The 20,994-nt window shown below is 39.4% G+C and overlaps 1 protein-coding gene across 5 annotated transcripts in view; it reads right to left on the reverse strand.

The window, feature by feature from the left end:
* Positions 1–10,580: 10,580 nt before the first annotated feature.
* The window catches only part of ZMYM4 (zinc finger MYM-type containing 4), a 168,097-nt gene continuing 157,683 nt past the window's right edge, over positions 10,581–20,994 (reverse strand). For all 5 annotated transcript variants that reach the window (XM_046661886.1, XM_046661885.1, XM_046661887.1 and 2 more), the window contains 4 exons: positions 18,346–18,457; positions 16,632–16,880; positions 14,242–14,371; positions 10,581–13,085 (listed from right to left, as the gene is read on the reverse strand). In XM_046661886.1, the coding sequence (XP_046517842.1) occupies positions 12,878–13,085; positions 14,242–14,371; positions 16,632–16,880; positions 18,346–18,457 (699 nt within the window). In that variant the 3' untranslated portion in view covers positions 10,581–12,877. The remainder of the gene's footprint in view (positions 13,086–14,241; positions 14,372–16,631; positions 16,881–18,345; positions 18,458–20,994) is intronic.

The raw sequence follows: 20,994 nt of genomic DNA on the forward strand, positions 1-20,994 counted from the left end.
TTTGTTCTTCCAGCTTCCCTTTGGCCTGAGAGGTGGAAGGGGCGGAAGAGGTGCTCACACACACTGAGAGTTGTTCTCCGGAAACAGGTGTGGAAAGAAGGTGTGTGGAATCAGGAGCCATCAGCCCCGGAAAGGAGGGTTTGAAGAGCATGGATCAGGCCCTTGACTCCTTCGTGGTTGTGTTGACTGCTTTAGGAGCCCTATATATTCTCTGGTCAAGCCTGGGCCACTGTTATAACCCTTCCCACCCCACTAACCCCCAGTTTGTGGGTGGTGCTGGTAGTGGCTACCTAATAGCAAAGATTTCCAGCATCGCGGCTGTCCACTCTCGTGCGTCCCTATAAAGGGCCCAGAGGGGTGTGCACCTCTCTGTCCAAGTGCTGCCAAAATAGGGAAAGCTCCCTCCCTCCCACCTGGGGGGACTCTCTCAGTTGCTCAGGTTTGACATTGGAGGGTATTGATCAGGCTTTTTTGGTCACAAGGGAAAAACTAAAGTTACCACTCATGGGAAGGACAGGCCTTGCCAGCTTTCTAGCCAATTCTCAGTGCAGATACAGAACTCTGCCCAGCAAGATATCTCTGCGCCCTAGTCTAACCTTCCCGGCTACACTTTAGATTCCCCTCCCTCCTCACTTCTGACTAATGACCACGTTCCTGTGCATTGACATCAGTCGTCCTCATGCTGGCTGCATATGAGAATCACCTGGGTAACTCTTAAAACATACTGATGCCTGGAACCCCACCCCAGAGGTTATTTTGATTTTTAAATATTAAGCTCATCTTTTATAAATTCCTCAGATAATTTGTGCAGCCATACCATGCCATGACAAGGGGCAAAACCAGCCCTTAGCAGCTGGGCTCCACAAGACTTGCAAACGAGTTAGGACTGAGTAGACAAAGACGGAAAGTACCCAGACATCCAACACCTGTTAATCACCTCGAGCAGCCCTTCACCAACCACAGTCCTTTCCCAGGACACACGGCTCATCTATGTCTCCAGCACAGTATGGGCAGAAGAGAGGTGTTCCGTCTTCAGCCCTGACCCATTAAAAACTTCTGTGACCCTTGCTGACTCTGAGGCCACAGTGGAGACGCAAGATGGACGGAGCCTGGTCTCTGAACCACTGTCTAGAAGAAGAGAGCTGTCTACCAGAATGGCCATTGGATCGTTATGAGAGAAATGAACTTCACCGTGCTGGCCAATCTTTTCTTTTTTCTAATCATAGCTGGTGTTAAGATTGGGGGCCCAGGCTCTTCTGTGACAGGCCCCCCTGGGCCCAAGTAAACTACCAGGGTTGAAAGTGATGCCTCAACCCAGGCTTCCACGACAGCCACATGCGCTGCAGGATGGGCAGCTAGAGCACCAAGGCACACCATCGTCTTGGCCATACAGTTCTAGGTCACAGGCTTTTTGTTCTTTTTCTGAAGAGCAGACAATAACAACTCAGATCCTCTCTTAGGGTACGGGCAACGTGCTTTGGGATCGAGCCGGGGGTATGTTTCCCTGTAGTATGTGGTTGGGGGTTTGAGGATCTTGGAGAATAATCAGCAGCAATCTGAGCCTTAAACTCCTAGATCTATGTGCGGAGGAACTTCCCACCTGACTACTGACCGGAGCCATCTGGATTGTTCCTGTATCTTTTTTGTGTGTGAGGAAGATTCACCCTAAGCTAACATCTGTTACCAATTTTCCTCTTTTTGCTTGAGGAGGATTGTCCCTGAGCTAACATCTGTGCCAGTCTTCCTCTATTTTCTATGTGGGACACCGCCACAGCATGGCTTGATGAGCGGTGTGTAGGTCTGCGCCTGGGATCCTAACCTGCAAACCCTGGGCTGCCGAAGCGGAGTGCACAAACTTTACTACACCACCGGGATGGCCCTGTTCCTGTATCTTGTAGCCCAGAAACTAAACTAAACACACTTCAAATACCCATTTCTATGATCTTGCTTAAAGGAAGAGCCAGGACAAATCAGTGCAAAAAGTGTTTAATTCAAACTTTGTGCTGTAATGGCTACAGCATTTCATTATTCTTCAATTGGAAATATGGCTACATGGAGAAAGTCATCTTTGTAACCTGCAGGTAACCACGCACACCCAGAACCTCTGAAGGCAGCCAGTGCCCTTGAGGAAAACAACGTCAGTAAACACCTGGAGTCAGACCTGGGTGGAGCCCAAAATGGGGACTTGAATATGGGAACACCTGAGTCACATGATTCTTCTTGGCATTTATTATTTGGCTAAATAAATTAAAGCATTAAAGCAGACCAAGTGCCATCCCCTGAGAGCACTTTAAGCTTTCTCCGTAATGCCCTCCAGTCCAGTAGATCCCAGCAGACCAGAATCTCTCCCTCTGAAACCTGGGGCTACCCTGGGGCTGACTCAGGGCCTCTTACACTCCGCACAGCACTCCGCCTGTCTCCTACTTGCAAGTTCAGGAGGCTGGAGCTACCTCATGTTTTATCAGCACAGATAACAAAACAAATGTTATGTGAGAGCCAGATGATGTGGGAGTAGTCAATACCCAAGAAACTTCCCATTCTGATCCTGTTACATGGAGAAAAAACACGAGTCTCAAATACCTGCATCCCAGACAGAGAGGGTTCCTGGCATGCCCCCCATAATCCATATGCGCCCCTCAGGGATTAATGCCAATGATGGACAGCTGTAGAGAAACCACAGACATGGCTGTCCTCAGGAGAGACAGTGGCACTCTACCTGATCCCTACCTTATCTCAAAAATCCCAAGCGCTCTCCCTCAAAAGCATGAAGCACTTTTAAACACGGTACTCTTTGGAACTATTAAATACCATATTATTTGGAAAAGCAGTATCAACTTTACCATTCCAAAAGCACCAGTGTCCTCTAGTCATCATCTCTCTATCCCCAGCACAGTGGCTGGAATGCACTTTAAAGTGTGCCTATGATGAACACAGAGGCTGACTCAGATTGACCCAGCCTAGGGATGCGGGAGAGGTGACCTCTCAAAGAAAATGCCAGCTGAAGAGGGGAAGAAGATGGAAGATCGAGTCACTGCTGAGCTGAGCTGACACTCCAAGGGAACCTGGCCTAGTCAGTTCCCAGGTAGTATATTTGGGAGTTAAAGAGACGGAATGAAAATACTGAACAATACCATATGAGACAGTGGTCAAGTGGTGACTGAAATGAAAGTAATCTAAAGTCCTTCCACAGGGGACAGTAAAAATGCTGATCAGAGTTTAAATCAGGCATTCATATTATAAATATTGGGAAAGCCAATAAAAATTCAGAACTAGAATATGTAATATCTAAACCAAAGAAAGAAAAAAATTAAAATACTTCAATCAACCAAACAGAAAGCAGGAACGGAGGGGAAAAAAGCAGCATTAAAAATATGACCACTTAATAAAGGCAACAAGTTGTCAGACTGGATATTAAAACCACCACCACCTCCTCCAAACAGAAGTTCACAGATGGATATAAATCGTATACTCTATTTCCAAGAGAAACACCTAAAAGATATCACAGAAAGATTGAGAGTAAAGGGATGGGCCAGCCCGGTGGTGCAGCGGGTAAGTGTGTGCTCCGCTCCAGTGGCCCGGAGTTTGTGGGTTCGGATCCCAGGTGCCGACATGCACACCAGTCCTCAAGCCACGCTGTGGCGGCGACCCACATACAAAATAGAGAAGACTGGCACGGATGTTAGCTCAGCGACAGTCTTCAGAGAGAGAGAGACAGACAGAGAGAGTGTGAAAGAGGCTACTGGCTCCCTTCTCCAAAAATTAACCCTAGGAAAACAATACACCTTAGGAAATAGCATCAATCTGAGGAACTACCACCGAAAACCAAACCAAAATCAAAACCAACAAGAAATCCCCCCAAATCCTGTAAGAACCCCAGAAGACTGAAGGTCGTCATAAACCGTAAGGGGAGGTAGGACAGCAGTGAGATGTCTACTCTCGCTGTACACAGGACAATCAGCCAAGTCACTGGTGTCAGTGGGACACCATCAGGCCAGCTCAAAAGCTCTGCCATGGTGAAGAGGGGTGGGCTAGGCAGCTGCTCTTGAGATTAAAACCCTTTCCCCCTCCAAAGTCCCTGGGCTGGTAGATGGCAACTAGGAATTGCTGCTTCTTCCTAAGGGTCTGAAGGTAAATCTGTGAGCAGGTGCTGGTGGAGTGGTCCACAGTGACTGTGACGTGCCTGAAGGTCACAGCCCCCTTCTTAAGGTCATTGGGAGGGACAGAATAGAGCCTGGCCTTGGCCCTTCACCAATAAATGCTACGAGAGGAGCTGGCGCTCTGAAGAACACGAGCTCACAGGCCCAAATAACCAGATCCTGCCTGAGGAGTGCAACCCCTGGTCCCCAGAGAGAACAAACTAAGCTATACTCTCTAACCAAGAATTGAAAATACAGCACAATAAACATACAAGGAAATATTAGCAATATGAAACAAGAACAAGAACCAAGTGGAAATACTAAGTACAAAAAATATAATGAATGGGGGGCCGAGTGGTTGAGTTTGAACGCTCTGCTTTGGCGGCCCAGGGTTTTGCTGGCTCAGATCCTGGGTGTGGACACGGCACCGCTCATCAGGCCATGTTGAGGCGGCGTCCCACATAGCACAAACAGAGGCGCTCACAACTAGAATATGCAACTATGTGCTGGGGGACTTTGAGGAGAAGAAAAAAAAAACCGAAGACAATTAGCAACAGTTGTTAGCTCAGGTGCCAATCTTTAAAAAAAAAACAGGGGCCGGCCCGGTGGTGCAGTGTTAAGTTCCCACGTTCAGCTTTGGTGGCCTGGGGTTCACCGGTTCGGATGCCAGGTGTGGACATGGCACCGCTTGGCAAGCCATGCTGTGGTAGGCGTCCTATTTATAAAGTGGAGGAACATGGGCACGGATGTTAGCTCAGGGCCAGTCTTCCTCAGCAAAAAGAGGAGGATTGGCAGCAGTTAGCTCAGGGATAATCTTCCTCAAAAAAACAAAACACACACACACACAACCCCCACAAAAAACCACAAAGCATAATAAAAAATATTCTCAGGGATATAAGACTTCAGAAATTTTTTCACAAAAGACCCATTTAAAAAATATTCTTGGAAGAAGTGGTTAAATACAAAAAATAAATTTAGACACGCGAAGAGATAGAGGAAGGGGGAGCAAATAAATTCTTTGGCAAAGTTTGTAGTCTGAAACAACTAGAACCAATGGGGGGAAACAGTATATTAACAATCAGAACCAAAATTCTAAAATATAGCAACACGGTAAGACTGAGAAGACCAAAGGAACCTAAGAGTATCATAAAGTCTTACGAGGAAGAAGATTCAGATGTAATTAAGGAAACCAACAGGGGTAAACAAACATGATTAGTACTCAGTAACATCAATAAAAATATAAATAGAATGTATTAAGAAAATTTTCCATCGCTACTCAATAGAAAGCAAAGGAAAAGTACAGTAAGTAGAACTTGTGAAGTAACAGCAGAAATAAGGTCTAACAGCAGTAGACAAAATGAACGGAAATATCTTCAACCTAACCACAGACCGACTCTCACGCCTTCTTCTCCATCTTCACTTGCCCTCCCTGCATGGAGACATTAGTGTCGGAGGGAGTCAATGCACCGAGTAACTGTGAGCCTGGAGCCCAGGGAAGCCGCTGGAGAGCGCTGCCACAGCGGGGCAGCCCAACCGCAGAGCAGTGAGGCAGGGGGTGGCTGGGACGGTTAGGAGACTGATTACACTGTGCAAATAAGTTAATAGAGAAACTAAGTGCATACACTGAGGATAATGGGAGCAGATTTCTCACTGCTTTGAGCAACTATTTATGAACGTGGAAAGGGAGGAGGCTAGAAAGAACCTTGAGGGGTTGAATTGGAATTGCAAGAATTGGTATGAACTCACAGACAGAGTTGTATACAGTTATATGAATATGTGTACATATTTATGAACTGACTGATTCTAACGGACAGGGCAGAGAAACAATTCTACCTTAGTAGCAATGAATGCACCAAGTGCTAAGGCTTTAGGGCTCCATGGTTGATTCCAAGACTGGGGCAGGAAAGTACAAAACAATCCCGGAACATCTTGTTTTGAGTAAGTAACAGCTGAAAAAATGATGGGGACAATGTCAGAAGGACACAGGAGCCAGCCAGAAAAGGCTTCCATTGGTCAAATCTAGGACAATTTGAGTATCAAAATAAGAGAGTATCAGATTAGAGCCTAATGAATAAAATAGGAATCCATGAGTCTATACTGATATAAATAAGTGACTAAAAAATTAGTAAGACTCAGTATGAATTCTTTAAAAGAAAATCTAACAATTCAGGGCAAAAGTGATGGAAAAAACATTACCAGGCAAATATTAACCAAGAGAAAGCTGGGGAAGCAATTATAGCATCTGATAAGACAGGATTCAATGCAAAAAAGAAAAAAGGTGGGAGATTAGTGACAAGAAAGAACAATTAATCAAGAAGATGTTAAGTATCGTGGATTTTTTCCCCCATGGATATTAGTATACCTCAAAAACAGCCTGAAAACTGACAAAATTTCAGGCAAAGAAAGGGAGAATGGATAATCCTAGGGTTAAAAAAGGAAATGAGAAAATGTCTACAATGGACTAATGAAAATCATTAGGTCTGAATCTGGAAACACAGCTAAAGTAGAACTGAGAGGGAAATAATATAGATTTGAAATCATTTTTCATTTCATGAAATCACTTTCAGGAAACACAAAAGATTAAGAATGAAAGAAGCAATCATTCAATTCAACAATTTAGAGAATGAACAACAGGAAAAAAAATAAATGAAGAAAAATAGTAATAATCAGAAAAAAATGGAAAAGAGACTGACAAAACCAAATGATGGTTCTTTGAAAAGATTGTAAGATAGATTAAGACTGATCAGGAAAAAGAGAAAAAGCAAATAAAAAATACAGAATGGAAGAAGGAAATAATTATGAACCATATGCTAATAAACCCGAACATATAGATGAAACTGAGAAAATTGCGGAGAAATATAAAAATCCAAATTGACAAGACACCAAAACTTGAATAGACCAGTGAGCATTAAGTAAATTAAAATAGCCAGAGACTTCCCCTTAGAGGGATTAAAAAAAGAAACAGAATTAAAAATTTTATAGTTTGACTATACTTTCAAGAACAGAAGTTTTATATAAGTTGTTCCACAAAATGGAAAAGGAATAAAACTTGCCCAACTCTTTTTGAGACTAAGGTAACAGTGATTCCAAGATCAGATAAGAATTCAAGAAAAAAAATTTAAGAAATATTTCATTTGTGACTATAGATGCAAAAACAAAACAAAAACTAAGTAAGATATTAGGTAGCCAAACCTAACAGTACAAATACATTTTTAAATCAACCAGGGTTTACCCAAAGAATGTAAGAACCATTCAACATAAGATCTACTGATGCACTTCCAACATTAATAAAGGCAGAAAAATAAGATGACAAATACAATAAATGCAAAAAAAAAAAAAAAGCATTTGATACGTTCAACACATTTATAATTCAAAGAAAAACTCATGGCAAACTAGGAATAGAAGGAAATGTCCTTAACGTCATAAATGTTATATATCTAATCCAATAGTATATATAAACAAATACATCATGATCAATTAGGGTTTTTTTTCAAGGAATGCAAAGATGGTTCAACATCAGAAAAATCCATCAATGCATTTCATTAAGTGAATAAAAATTATATGATTATATAGACACTGAAAAAAAGTATTTGATAATATTAATCTTTTATTTAATGAAAAGGAGGGAAATTTCTTAGTAAAAACCATCAAACTTCTTTAACTTGATGTTGAAGATTGCCCTCCAGATTGTACATACAGTTCTACATTTATTCTTGCAAAATCTAAGGGTTTATAGTTTACACCCCTACATCACCACTAACACTTGGCATTGTCCATTTTTCTAATTTTGTACAGTCTTAAGGATGTAAAGTGATAGCTCTTTTTTAAAAAAAAACCCATGATCACTAATGAGTTTGAACATCTCTTCATATACCTGTTACTCTTTTGGGTTTCTCTTCTATCAACTATCTATTCATTATCCTTTGTTGAATTTTCTTTACAATTCAGCATTTTTTTGTATATTCTAGATATAAATCCTTTAGTGGTTTTACACATTTCAAGTATCTTCTCCAAGCCTGTCATTTGTTTGTCAAACTTTATTGACAAACGTCTTAAATTCTGATACAAAAATTTTTTCTCCATGTTTTGTGTTTGGGGGATTTTATTTAAGAAGCTTTTTCCCTCCCCTGATCACAACATTCTCTTATAGTTCTACTAATTTTTAAATTTACCTTTCATATTTAGACCTTTAATCCATCGAGAGCCCACCTTTGGACATGATGCTAGTTAGGTATCCTGTTTAATTTTTCTCCAGGTATACAGCCAGTTTTCCAACACCATGTACTAGAACAAACATATGGGTCTTGTGCATTCTTATTAAATACAGCTTTTGTTGCTACTATCTTTTGCTTTTAATTACATTACCTAATTGACTATTGCTCTTGTAGAAAAATGCTTGACATTTTTATAAACATAGTTTGTAGCTGGCATCCTTACTTAAACTTATTTTTAATAGTTTGTTGTTTCTCTTGTTTTTTTAATGTAGATATTCCTGAATCTGAAAATAATGACTTTAAAATAATGAGTTTTATTTCTCACTTTTCAATCCTGATAATCTCTTTCTCTCTTTTTCCTTCCTTACAGTCTGGATCAGAGCTTCTGGTCCTATGTTAAATAGTAGCACAATACCGGGCATAGTAGGTCTGTTAATTAGGATATTGGTTTGGCTACTTTAATGGAGACCAAATAACAACGGTTTAAGTAAGATGGAAGGTTTCTTTCTTTCCTGTGTGACCGTCTCAGCTAGCAGGCAGTTCAGGAGATAAGTGGCTCTGCCTTATGTGGTTAATGTCCTTTGATATGCTGCCCTTTCCCACAGAGACAAAACTAGTTTGCCATGACCACATTCACATTCATCCCATTAATTCATGGGAAAGGGGAAATTAGAAAAGGAAGGCAAGCCCTTTCCTTTTAAGGATGCGGCCTGGCAGTTATAAACTTACTTCTGCTCCCACCTCATTGGTCAAACTTAGTTACACCTAGTTGCAAGGTAGCCTGGAAAATACAATCTCTTCCCAAGGAAGCTACTGCCCAGCTGAAACATGGGGTCAGGGATTCCTGTTAATGACGGAAAAAGTGGGGAGATGTATATTGTTTGTATGTTGTTATACAGTTGTCTTGTTCCTGAGTGATGGTACATAACCATTACCGAGTAAAAGAAATTCCACAGAGTTTCTCCAATTAAAAAAAGAAAGATAAACTATATCCCATGCTCTTGTATCTATTGACATACCATGCACTTCTTCCCTTCTTCAATGTAGTGATGTACATCGATGGATTTCTGACGTTGATTACTCTTCATACACACATAAGCATGAGTGAAGAATGTATGATTTATTATATATAGTATTTAGTTATTCCAAATATGTGATTCAAATGCATAGAACTGATCATGTAGGGTATTATATTTTGCAGACTCTGAAGCACTGAACTTAGTGAAAATTTAGACTGTACCAGGGGAATTAACATTTACTTAAAATCTTACTACATGCCTAGCAATTTGTGTATAATAAAAAATACTTGACATTTGAAAGCCTGCCGTGTGCCAGGCACATGTTGTAAAAGAGTTATTATTATCCTCACTTTATGAGAAACTGAGGCACAGAGAGGTTAAGTGATTTACCTAAAACAATACAGCCAGTAAGTGGAAGACTAGGCTCCAAAAGCTTTGGCACTTCCTACTCCGTAACAACGCCTCACAATTATTGCTTTTAAAATGATGATGATAAAGTATGATGATGATAGACAAGAGGAACTGGCGGTATTGTTGCTTAATTTTTTTCGAAACTTTCAACTCGATATCATAGGGAACCTTTTTATCCGCAGGGAAAATTAAAGATTTTAATTTGCTTGGAAAACTAAGATTCATTTGCAGGAACTCATTTTACTTTAGATGTTTTAGAAAACTACTGTTTTACAAAATTAGGGAAGCCACAGGGCGGGCAACAGAAACAGTCTACACGGAATTTGAAGGTATATTTGCACAATACCACATAGCTCTAGAGTCTAAGGAAAATGCCATTTAGTCTCACATTCCCAAATTAAATATGTATTTATACTTAAGAATGGATATATTCTTAATTCTAATGTCACAATTTCAAAATCATTCAAGCTGAACCAATTCCAGCTTTGAAAATCTCAAAAAAGTTTGCCTGAAACAAAATATACACCTGATACCTGATATTTCTAGCTTTCAGGGCTTTGAATATACTTAATAAGTTAACTAAAAACTGGAATAAGTCTTTTGATGGAAAAAAGAAAACTGAAAAGACTTTTCAATGAAATAGAATGTTTACTGGACTGAGTAAAAATTAAATAATTTATTTTCTGAAAACTCCTCTCTTTGTAATATACCATCTGTTGGGTAATACCAATAGGGCCAAACAGAAAAAATACTTAAAACTCTTTCAAGACATAAAGAAAAGGAATAAATCACCCATCAAATACAAATATACTATTTTATTCTAAGGGAATATTTCTGTGGTTTCTGCAAGGGGAAAACCCAAAAGTGGTTAACAAACAAAGAACAACAGAAAGGGTAATTTAGATGTTTCTCTTGTTTGATGTTGTTTTCCTCCCCTGGGGAAAAAAATATAATTTTACGTAATTTTAATAAAATAAAAAAAGCAAATAATCTGACACACATATCAACAGCTACACTTATGAGGAATGACCAATAATTAATCCATATTTTCTTTTACAAATTAATTTAGGGTCTGGACAGATCTGTGGACTGACATGCAGTTGAAACCCTGATACAGTCATTTTCCTGGGTATTGGCTGTTCTCAGTTAAAAGATACAGATTTTTTCCTCTCTGGTGTTTCAAAACAATTTACCTACTATGCCAACAATATTTGTTTTCCATACAGCTACGGAAGGGGAAATGTTAGTGTTTATACAAACCATAGAATTCGTATAGTGGGGACTATTACCCCTGATGTTTCTGGACAGTTTATTGGCAGACTTATCAGACAATCCAATGGTTTCTCCCCCACACCAGACAAGGTCTGGAAGGAAGTTGTTTTCCAGTCAGAAATGACAAACACAGATGGAATTAATCATACAGAATTGGGGCAGATTTACTTCTTTCACACAGTTTTTGGGAACAAAAATGAAATTTGTTACAGGCAGAGGGACAGAACCATCAAGTACACAATGTCAAAAGGCCTACTTTTAAATTTTTACTGTAGTTAAATGACGTTCTTTTTATTTAAAAAAAAAAAAAAAAAAACCCTGCCACTCCCATCTAAAAAATGGGAGATATTGAAAAGTCTTTCAAGGTTAAAATTTCTAAGCGGCTTTTTGGACTTTTCTCATTTCTATTACAGGGTCAAATTAACCTCAGGCTAAAGAAGCTCTGTGATTGGCCAACATCACAAAAGCTTTGATTCAAAATTCTGTGGGGAAGAAACTGAGAATGGAGATGAGGGAGATGGACTGATATGCCAAACACACCTATGACTTGCAATCCTCGTAGGAGTACTAAAACAGCTAGACTCTGGAACAATGCTATGAGAAGACCTGTTTGTGGATATGCAGGACACTCAATGTCTCTGTATCCTAACCCCAGAACCCCTATTTTCAAGTTTCTTAGGGCAACAAGGTCATCTTCAAATGCTTTATATAGGAACATACTAGAACCTGTTCTACCATAATTCTGATAGCTAAGTAATACTGTGTCTTTGTGGAATCACCCACAGGTTTGCCAGAGTAAGGAGAGAGACCATTCCTTCTGAAATGACAAGGGCCTCCAGAAACTGGTGTAAAAGATAAAATAAGAGGAATTACTTAGGAAGATAAAACAATGGGAGAAAAGCTGCCATTTGGGGATAAAACAAAAACAAAAGGAGAACCCCCATTTCTGTGTACCACAGCTCATGCTATGAAACAGCAGCAATAAAGGCTGACACCCAGAGAAGTGGGCATTTTAGTGGGTTTTCTACAAACATTTCAAGACACTTGGAGGGGGCGTCTACTGGGCTCCATAGATTTTCTGTGTGCATAATCAGTTTGCAGAGTTTCAGCCCGTTTACCTTAATTTACCCACATCCAGACCCGCAGCTGAGAAGACTAGACCCAGAAAGTGAAAGGGACACACGGCTGTGTGCACAGCAGTGAAGGCCTTTTTCCTTGATGTGAGGGGCCCAGGGCAAAAGCACCAGAGGCTTCTATCCTTCACAGAATTGGCTTGGCAGTGAAAATCAAAATCAAGACCACTTCACTCTCTACCTTTTAAAAAAAAGTTGAGTATTTTTATTGGGTCTTCAAGTCTGGGTCCCGCAGCCCTCTTGTGATGTCACTCTCGGCTCTGTCCTGATGTCTCCCCTGACTCTTACATAGGGCTTACCCGAGCAGCCTACTGCAGCCAAGGCTCACTCCAAAGCTACCTCTCTAAGGTCTAAGGTTACTATGGCAGAGTTTTATACAACAGTTTCCTTAAAAATATTCCACAATTTGTTATTCCCAAACAAAATAAGATTATGCACCACTCAGAGAAATTGGTTAGTCATTCTGAAGATGTCTAAGAACTATATCACTGCCAAAGAACAACATTTCTCAGTCCATATTCTTTCCTTCAGTTTTCATTTGTACATCCACACTGTGGTTCACGAGTCGTCTGTTTCCCATTATCTTATAATCAAATCAAGAGGACTTGGACTATACATCGTTTTCCAAAGCTGGATGCATTCACAGTTTGGTGCATACCAATGCGTATGAAAATAGGAACCCCACTTCAGCTTTAATCTGATAATTCAACATCAGAGTCTTCTGATTTGGCTTTGGCAAGTTCTTCATGTACTTCCCTCACCATGAGAATACGTGTTAACATGGTGTCCAGGGTCCCAGGGTCTATTGGGAATGTGGAGTACCACATAGGGCTATTCGGAACACAGGCGCGCTCAGGTTGAAGATAAAACACGTCATTCCTCTGCTTCACACTTTCAGAACTATCCATAGGAAAAAAAGAAAAAGAAAACGAAAACTGGGGATCAGAGAGTAGAGGAAATATATAACTACTCTTTAATATAATGGCTCTCAACTTTTCCCTACTGTGACTAGTACCACAGACAAGCAATATACCCAGAGGTAAGTAAGTTTATAGGCATTTTCCCCCCAGGACCGACCTTTAACTCTGTATCTTTATTCCCACACTCAAGAAATCACACTAGATTGGAAGTGAGTATAATGTTGTTAGAAGACAAAGTGCAAACCCTTCCCAAATTTTCGTGCTTAAAAGGCTACTAGGGGCCACTCTGGTGGTGCAGCAGTTAAGTTCGCACGTTCTGCTTTGGCAGCCTGGGGTTCGCCGGTTCAGATCCTGGGCACGGACCTAGCACCGCTTGGCAAGCCATGCTGTGGCAGGCGTCCCATATGTAAAGTAGAGGAAGATGGGCACAGATGTTAGCTCAGGGCCAGTCTTCCTTGGCAAAAAGGAGATTGGCGGCAGATCTTAGCTCAGGGATAATCCTCCTCAAAAAACAAAACAAAACAAAAGGCTACTAGGAGCAACCAAAAAATTCAATGCACATGTGACACTATAGCTGAGAACCATGTATCCTCAGGGCCCAGTGTCCTGGCACGAACCCCAGGAGCACTACAAACACAATATCAAACGGCAAACGCAGTCACTGTATTTCCTTGAGAAAAAGTGCTTTAGTGTGGATCTTACAACTCTACAGTCAAAAAGCTTCTGTAAGAAAAAAACTACTACAAAACTTCAATTCCTTAAAAATACATATTTCTATTTATAGGTTTAGCACTATGACCTGTTCTCTAAATTTCTTCCCTATATAAATAATAAAATCACAGCAGTTTAGATATCACATAAACGCTGAGTCACAGGGTTGTAAAGACCAAACAATGGCAGTGATTCTTGCTTTTGAAGAGATTTTCAGAAAAGAAAATTATCAAGATAAACCAATTTGTTTCTTGGTTCAAAATCCAGGTACGAGATACGAGAATGGGGAAAAAAAGAAATTAGAGGTAAATCCTTGTCTCAAGTCATAGGTCAGCTATATTTCTGATATTCAAGCATCTGAAATCCAAAATATGTTAACACCCTTTTGCCGTGTGCTCTATCTAGCTCAGATGAAGATCACTTACCATTTTGACAGGTAAAACTCGTAAAGTCGGACGGGGCATCTTAGTGGGTTATCAGTATTCTCTGCCATCTCCACACCCACCGGAAGCTCATCATCTTCATTTCGTTTCCTCTTGCCAACAGTTAGTTTATCTTGAGACAGGAAGTCATAATCAAAAGATTAGAAAAGTCTTTTCTTCAAGTCTCAAAACACCCAATGAGCTTTGCTTCCAATCAGAACTGTCACTCCCTCCCCCTTCGTTTCACTTACTCATTCAACAAACACTTACTGAGCACCTGTGGCAGTGCTGGATATTATTTTAAGTGCTGGGTTAATAACACTGAACAAAAATTTAATGTCCCCTGCTCACCACAGTGGGGGCAGCAGGCAAAACACACCGTGCTGGAGAGGGGGCATTAAGAATTTTACTAGGCACGGGGCTCTGAAGCCACAGAGGGACAAAGCAGGAGAAGGGGGTTCCACGTGCTCTTCTCCTACAGTAGAGACTGACACAGAAGCTGGCACCTCTAGGTGAAAATATGTCTACTGTGGGGCATTTGTTCAAGTTTCTTTTATTTGTCATAGAATTATGAGAAATAGAGTCTTTGTTGGGAAAAGAAATTCTCAGTAAAGCTGACCATTTGATAAGAAAAGAGCAAACCCTTTTTCACCAACAGAATTTTGTAGAGGCCAAGGATTATTAGAAAGAAGCCAGTGTGCAGACAGGGAAAGTGGGCTGTTTCTTTCCCTCTTTCTCCATTCAACCTTTAAGACAACAGGAGATGGATCTGAGAACCTGAAGAAAAAGGTTTTCTTTTCCTTCTTCTTTTTTCTTTTGAGGAAGATTAGCCCTGAGCTAACATTCATTGCCAATCCTCGTCTCTTTGCTGAGAAGATCGGCCCTGAGCTAACACCTGTGCCCATCTTTCCCTATTTTTTATATGTGGGACATCTGCCACAGCATGGCTTGATAAGCGGTGTGTAGGTCTGGGATCCGAATCGGAGAACCCTGGGCCACCAAAGCAGAGCACGTGAACTTAACCGCTATGCCACCAGGCCAGGCCCTTTTCTTCTCTTCTTATAGCTCCTCTTAACAAGTGGTAGAGAACTTTCCTGAGCTTCCTGCATTAGTTACTAAACAAAATTCATCCCAGTTCTCTATTTAGAGGCTAAAGAGAAAGACTTTGCTAGTTACTTATTCAGAAAACAAGTTGAACTGAACTACCAATCTTGTCAAGTACCTAATCAGAAAACACAGAAACGTTACCTGATTGCCTCCCCCTCCCCCAATTAGTATCAATTAAGAGCACTAAGTGGGCTATATATGAACAAAATGAAGGAACAGGACATAGACGTGTGGTGGAAAAGCAAGCTAATCCTAGTATTTTCTAAAGTAAAGGAGCAACTGAGATAAAGTTAACACAAAGATGAACATCACAATTTTTTTTGGGGGGGGTGAGGAAGACTGGCCCTGAGCTAACATCAGTTGCCAATCTTCCTCTTTTTGCTTGAGGAAGAATGTTGCTGAGCTGATATCTGTGCCAATCGTCCTCTATTTTGTATGTGGGATGCCACCACAGCATGGCTTGAGGAGCAGTGTGCAGTGCAGGTCCATGCCCAGGACCTAAATCTGTGAACTCTGGGCTGCCAAAGTGGAATGCATGAACATAACCACTATGCAACTGGGCCAGCCCCTACAATTATTCTTTACAGATTTTTAGTTTCAGTAATTTTAAATTCCCACATTCAAAATATATATTTCACTCTTATCCCAAGGAAGTACAACTTAATTTTGGGAGTTTTAGAACTTACAATTTTGGTCAAAATTAATAAATTTAATTTCTAGTTCCATAATAGAAATATTAATTTTTTAACATTAAAAACAAACTATTATATAATAGGCTGTTTTTGGAGTGCAAGACTATAAACCTTCCAATAAAACTGTCACTGCTGTACAAAAGCAGTATACTCTAGGCCAGCTTTTAAGTTCCTTCAGAATTTGACAATGTTAACTAAAAGAGGGTGCGCTCTGGTCAAACCAAGATTTAGAAACAGCGGTTGAAAAGTTAAGCAGGTTCCTTTTAACCGGCAATGGACTCATCTGTGGCCTCTAAATCAGTGATTCTCAACTTTGGCTGCATATTTAAATTCCCTGGGAAGTTTTAAAATGCAGATTATTGGGGCTGTACCCTAGATCAATTAAATAAGAATTTCTAATTTAGAAGCCAATAAAAGTATACTAAAGCAAGTGATTCTTCTCAGGTTGAGGCAAGCCTTTAACCTAGCCTTGAAAATAAAGAAAAGGATTTAAGTGTTATACCAAAGCTACATTTACCCATGTCTAGAATTTACAATTACTCCTCTGCCATAAGTCTCTATTTGAATAGAAATCTTACAAACGCCACCACACACCTGGTTCGGACTCCTGCTTTTGTAAAGGTGGAAAGAACCTCAGATACGTCATCTTGGTACTGTACTTCAGAGTCCTGGTCCGTCTCATCACGTGGGCAAAGGAAAGCTTCAAGTGCTCAGTAACATTTTTTAGTTGAAAGTATTTGGTATTGAAGAAAAGAAGGGTGTTCAAGAGGACAATTGGTGAGTACGCGCCCAGCTGTTTGCATTCCCACAAATGCTCTTCTTCAATGCGAGAGAACATGTAACCTGGACAGAAGAAGGGGAACAAGAAGCAGTACTAAGCTCCTGCTCAGGAGGACTAAGCAACTTCTAAATTCTCAGACAGGAAGACAACGAAAGGAAACCCCTCTTTCCTCCTCTTCTTTACACAGAAAAACAGAAAAGGCACCACAGAAAAAAGGGCAGATGATTCTGCTGAAGAAACATTGTGAGCATTCCCCTGAAACACTTTTAATCTATGGTTATTTCAGACCAGGGGTTGGCAAACTTTGTCTGCAAGGGGCCGGATGGTAAATATTTTAAGCATTGTGGGCCACAGAGGCGCTGAACAACTTTGTCGTTGTGGAAGATAAGGAGCTGTAGATAATACCGAAACAAGTAGCTGTGGCTATATACCAATAAAATTAATTTATAGACACAAATTTGAATTTCATACAATTTTCACATGCCACAAAACATTCTTTAGATTTTTTCCCAGCCATTTAAAAATGTAAAAACCACTTTTAACTTACAGACTATACAGAAATAGGCAGCAGACCAAATGCGGCCCACGGGCCACAGTCTGCAGACTCCTGTTTGAGATTATTACACTTACTGTTAACCGGTTTGATCTTTATTTAGCTAACATCATTAAAAGACAGATAGCCTTTTCTCCCTCCACCCCCTATTATTTTAAATTTATATTGAGTTACTCATGATAACTTAGCTGAGATTTTTCTTGAAAAGCAGAGGTTCTGCCCAAGAATTAAAGTAAGTACACCTTTAAATGCACCTTCCTCATGAGACCACTTACATGCAGGTCTTTTCTAACGTTCCCTCCCCAATCCTTTTCGGTGCTGCTTCTGCGTCCTATTCTGGGGAGACTATCTACAAATATGAATTTAGTACTTCTAAATTTATGTTCCCACCCCCATCTTTGAATGCTAAATGCCTCAAGCCACCACATTGCTCAGATGCTTCAAAGGTGATCTGTAATCCAACAGAAAGGGGCACAAATCCCTGAGCATCACATTCAACTCTTCATTCACAGCCGAGGAGCCTGAGACCAAGAGTGAATCAGACACTTGTCCAACAATATATGGTCAGAGACAATTTGAGAATGAAGACTCAACTCTCTTAACAACTAATGCTATAAACTATTGGAAAAGGTCCACTGCTAAGACGTAGAGTCTAGAAGAATATGTGGCAGCTACTGGTACAGTATGCAAATTTACCAACACTATCAGATCAATACCAGTTTCTAGAAAGTAAATGTAACTTCTAGTTGTTTTTTATTTTTAATAGTTAGTATCTGTACATGCACTGTATGGAAATTATAGTTTTACTAAAATAATCACTAATAAACCAAAGACTTTCTCCTCAAAAGTCCAAACATGTTATAAATCAGGACAGAAGTATAAAATGAACAATTTATTAAAAGATAATCATAAAACTTAAGCAATTTAAGAAGGTACATCATGAGAAGAATCAAAATAAAAAATAATCATCCTACCATTAGGAAGTATTGTAGGTTCCCATATTTTCAAGAGTTTGGTAAGTTCAATCATAAATCTGGAATAGGGCTCAGTAAAAATGTTATCTATTCTACCATTTTCAAACAGGTACTACAAGAGAAAAAATGCAAACATACATGTTGATAGAAAGAAAACAAGTTTTTAAAAAAGATTTTAAGGAATATAGTTTACCCTTAATTTTTGACCTTACAATACTGTGAACCCTTTGAAGGATACATGTTAAAATACCAGGATTCAAACTAAAGATCTCTTCCACAGGAACTGACATTATCTCGAGCACTGAGCTTGCAAGGTAGAGTTTTCTATTTCCTTTTTAAAACATGCATGGTATAAAATAATTACAATAAATAATATAAGTACTTTTTACTCGGTTCATAAAACTGATATACTAAAAATTGGTCCTTATTCGTAATTCCCAAATCATTCTTCTAATTCACAGTGCCTATTTGCAGACATGCTCTCAGTTTTTACTTGTTTTTCAGACTAGTTACAAGATCACTTCCTAAAATAATACAGCTAGCTAGTGTCAGATGACCTGAGGATACCCAAATTTAAAAACTACTTATTTGGAGCTTTCTAACCACAGCTCTCAACTCTATGCTCCACAACTCAGCCTTCAAAAAGTTCAAGTCTAATTATAGGACATAAAACTATGCTAATTATAACCATCAAGAACCATATCACAGGATGGGAAACAAGCAACAGCTTGGGTAAAGTACCATTAAAATACATTTTGAGGGTACAGAGCAGGTCAGATATAACCACTCAGGAAACACAATGAGCATTCACAGAACAGCACAGGATAGTATAATTACATGTAAACATCTCCTGGTGTTTTTAACATTCTGTATTTTTAATTTATTTATCTATGACCATCTTGATTTCCTACTTTTCTCTCAATGTATGACTTGGAGAGAATTTTTATTTCCACTTAAATTTATTCTGGCTAATAGAAAGTATACACCATTTCAATGTGCATTTTTATAGGCCTCTTCAAAGGCAATTTATGATCGTATTGGCAGATCACAGTTTTCTTGTTGAAAAGTATTTTTTTTCTTTTAATAAAGTTATTTTTGCAACTTAAAACTACTATATCCTCACTATGGAAAAAATTTAAAATACAGAAAAAGTGGAAGAAAAGATATACTCAAACCCACTACACAAAAGTGACTTCTATTGAGAGTTAGGAGTATTTCAATCTCTAAACAAAATTCTTTTATAAATACAAAAAGTTGAGTTTTGTACATTTACTCAAATATATGAGTACATAGAAAATACTTTTAAAATAAATATCACATCCCCCTTTGATCAGGAACAAGACAAAAATGTCTGTTCTTGCTACTTTTATTCAGCATGGTATGGAACTCCTAGCCAGAGTAATCAGGCAAGAAAAAGAAATAAAAAACACTCCAAGTAGGAAAAGAAGTAAAACTATGTCTATTTGCAGATGATATGATCCTATACATAGAAAATTCTAAAGAATTCACCAAAAAACTAGTTATTAGAGCTAATAAATGAATTCAGTAAAGTTGCAGGATACAAGCAACATAAAAATCAGCTGCAATGAACAATCCAAAAAGAAAATTAAGGAAACAATTCAATTTATAATAGTATCAGAAAGACTAAAATACTTAAGAATGAATTTAACCAAGCACTTGGGTACATGACTTACACACTTAAAACTAGAAAAAACGGGTGAGAGAAATTTAAAAAGACCTAAGAAAAATCTCACATTCATGGACATGAAGACAATACAGTCACGCACGACACGACGACAATTCGGTCAGTGAGGGACTGCATCTATGACAGTGGCCCCATAAGATTAGTACCAAAAAGTCTAGAGGTGCAGTAGGCTGTACCATCTAGGTTTGTGGAAGTACTGTAGGGGATGAAGAAATTTTCGTTTACCCTTCTATGTTCTTCTGGCTCGTCTAAGAATTAAACTGACATGAGACAGACTAACAGGAGAAAAACTAAAGTTTAATAACATGTATACATGGAAGAAACCCAGGAAAACGAGTAACTTGCCAAAATGGCTGAAGTCCTCCCCTTAAATATCCTCCTTAGCTAAAGAAACAAGATGACATTCAAGATGGAGAGAGTCAGAGACTTCAAAGGGAAGGAAGACAATTCACAGGTAGGTGAAAAGAAGAAAATGTTTGGAAAACAAGTGTTTGGCCACACAGAAACAGAAGAACACAGAAGGGAGCCCAACAAACAGGCTTTTCTAGGTTCTTCCCTATCTACCACCTAGTTCATGTCATGCTTAGTGACATTTTGCTTCCCAAGACAGATTTTTTAATCTGAATTCTTTTAGGCTGTTAAGGGGGAATTAACAAGGAAAACCTTCTGACTCTTCTGTTTCTTAAAAATAATCAACCTAAAATAATCCTCATGTTAAAGAGACACATTTTTGGTGGCAAATTTTGTTGCTCTTCCATATATTCTATGATGTTCACACAACGATGCAATCGCCTAACCACACATTTCTCAGAAAGTATCCTCGTCGTTAAGTGACACATGACTGTACTGTTAAAATGGCAATAACCCCGTAGGAGTGATGTCAGCATCATGGCGAGTGAGCTGGGTGGAACTCTCTCCCCTCCAACATACAACAAAAAGGAGCA

This window comes from Equus quagga, chromosome 5 (genome assembly GCF_021613505.1).
Source record: "Equus quagga isolate Etosha38 chromosome 5, UCLA_HA_Equagga_1.0, whole genome shotgun sequence".
NCBI classification, from domain to species: Eukaryota; Metazoa; Chordata; class Mammalia; order Perissodactyla; family Equidae; genus Equus; species Equus quagga.